The 1,353-nt window shown below is 21.9% G+C and overlaps 1 protein-coding gene across 1 annotated transcript, besides 2 other annotated features; it reads left to right on the top strand.

Moving 5' to 3' along the window:
* Positions 1-49: 49 nt before the first annotated feature.
* On the top strand, positions 50-1,012 carry EDI_149260 (uncharacterized protein; the record flags this gene model as incomplete). Its single annotated transcript, XM_001736406.1, has 1 exon — positions 50-1,012. The coding sequence occupies one exon, from the start codon at positions 50-52 to the stop codon at positions 1,010-1,012; it is 963 nt and encodes a 320-aa protein (XP_001736458.1).
* A 30-nt stretch (positions 1,013-1,042) lies between these two features.
* Positions 1,043-1,125: a microsatellite.
* Positions 1,126-1,269: 144 nt separating this feature from the next.
* Positions 1,270-1,317: a sequence feature (AT_rich).
* The last annotated feature ends 36 nt before the right edge of the window (positions 1,318-1,353 follow it).

The raw sequence follows: 1,353 nt of genomic DNA, 5'->3' as shown, positions 1-1,353 counted from the left end.
TTCAAAACAAATTCATACATTTACAAAACATCCTATTAATGCAGAAGATATGACTACAAAAGAATATCTCACTGGATTATATTCAATAGAACAAGAAATTTCATTAATTAGAAAAATTATGGAAAGTATTAATAATGAAGAAGAAATGTCACCTACTTCTTTAATTAATTTAGCTACATTAAATTGTCTTATTGGAGATGTAGAAACAGGAGATTTATTATTAAAAGAATTTGAAGATATTTCTAAAAGAGAAACAGATGCTAGAAAATCAATTCGTTTATTTAAAAAACATCAAATTGCTCAATTAAGAAATAGAAGAAAACATATTAGAACATTTATATTAAATACTCAAACTATTTTAAAAGAACAACGAAAGAAATATTCATTTAATAAATCAAAAGAAGTATTTCAAATGTATCCTCGTGAAATTAATGTACTTCATTTTGAAGAAGTATTTAAAAATAAAAATCCAATTAATATTGAATTATGTAGTGGTTATGGTGAATGGTTAATTACTAAAGCTGAAGAAAAAAAAGAAGAAAATTGGATTGGAATTGAATTATATCGTGATCGTGTTTATAATTCTTGGGCTACTAAAATATTTGCTGGATTAGATAATGTTGCTTGTGTTTGGGGAGATGCAATGAATGTTTTAATGTTAAATATAATGCCAGAAAGTATTGATAATATTTATTTAAATTTCCCAGAACCACCAAAATATGAAAATTCTCCTACAAATTTATTTACAATTCAATTCTTTTTCCAAGTTGCTCGTATACTTAAATTGGATGGAATCTTTTGTTTATTAACTGATTCTCCTATTGTTGTTAATATTGTTAATAAACAATTTGCTCATAGTGAAATTTTAAGAAATAAATTCCAAATTCAAGGAAAAACTATGTTTGAAAAGAAAATCCCTGATGGTTATGGTACTTCATATTTTGATCAATTATGGAAGAATGGTAAGATTAACCAAGATAGATTCTTTATGAAAATTAAAAAAATTATGTGATTGAATTAAATTCATTGATTGCTATTTAAATTATTCTCTTTCATATTATTATTTTATCATTTTATTCTTATTATAATCTTTTTCTTTATTTTATTCCTAATTATCTTATTGTTCAATAAAATAATTTAGTATTTTCATTTTGAAACACTATTCTATTATTTTTTTAAATATCTATTTATTGAAACAATATCAAGAATAATACTAATTATGTATTAGTTCATTTAATTTGAGAAGATCCTAATATAATCATTATCAACTATTATTCTTTTATAATTGAATTTATTTACATAAATTAAATTAATATTGTAATTTGTACTATACTATCTTTATTTATAACTTCG

The sequence above is a fragment of the Entamoeba dispar genome, genomic scaffold (genome assembly GCF_000209125.1).
Source record: "Entamoeba dispar SAW760 scf_1105229459835 genomic scaffold, whole genome shotgun sequence".
NCBI classification, from domain to species: domain Eukaryota; phylum Evosea; order Mastigamoebida; family Endamoebidae; genus Entamoeba; species Entamoeba dispar.
The sequence above is the reverse complement of the archived record's forward strand: the minus strand, read 5'-3'. Positions and strand labels throughout refer to the sequence as shown.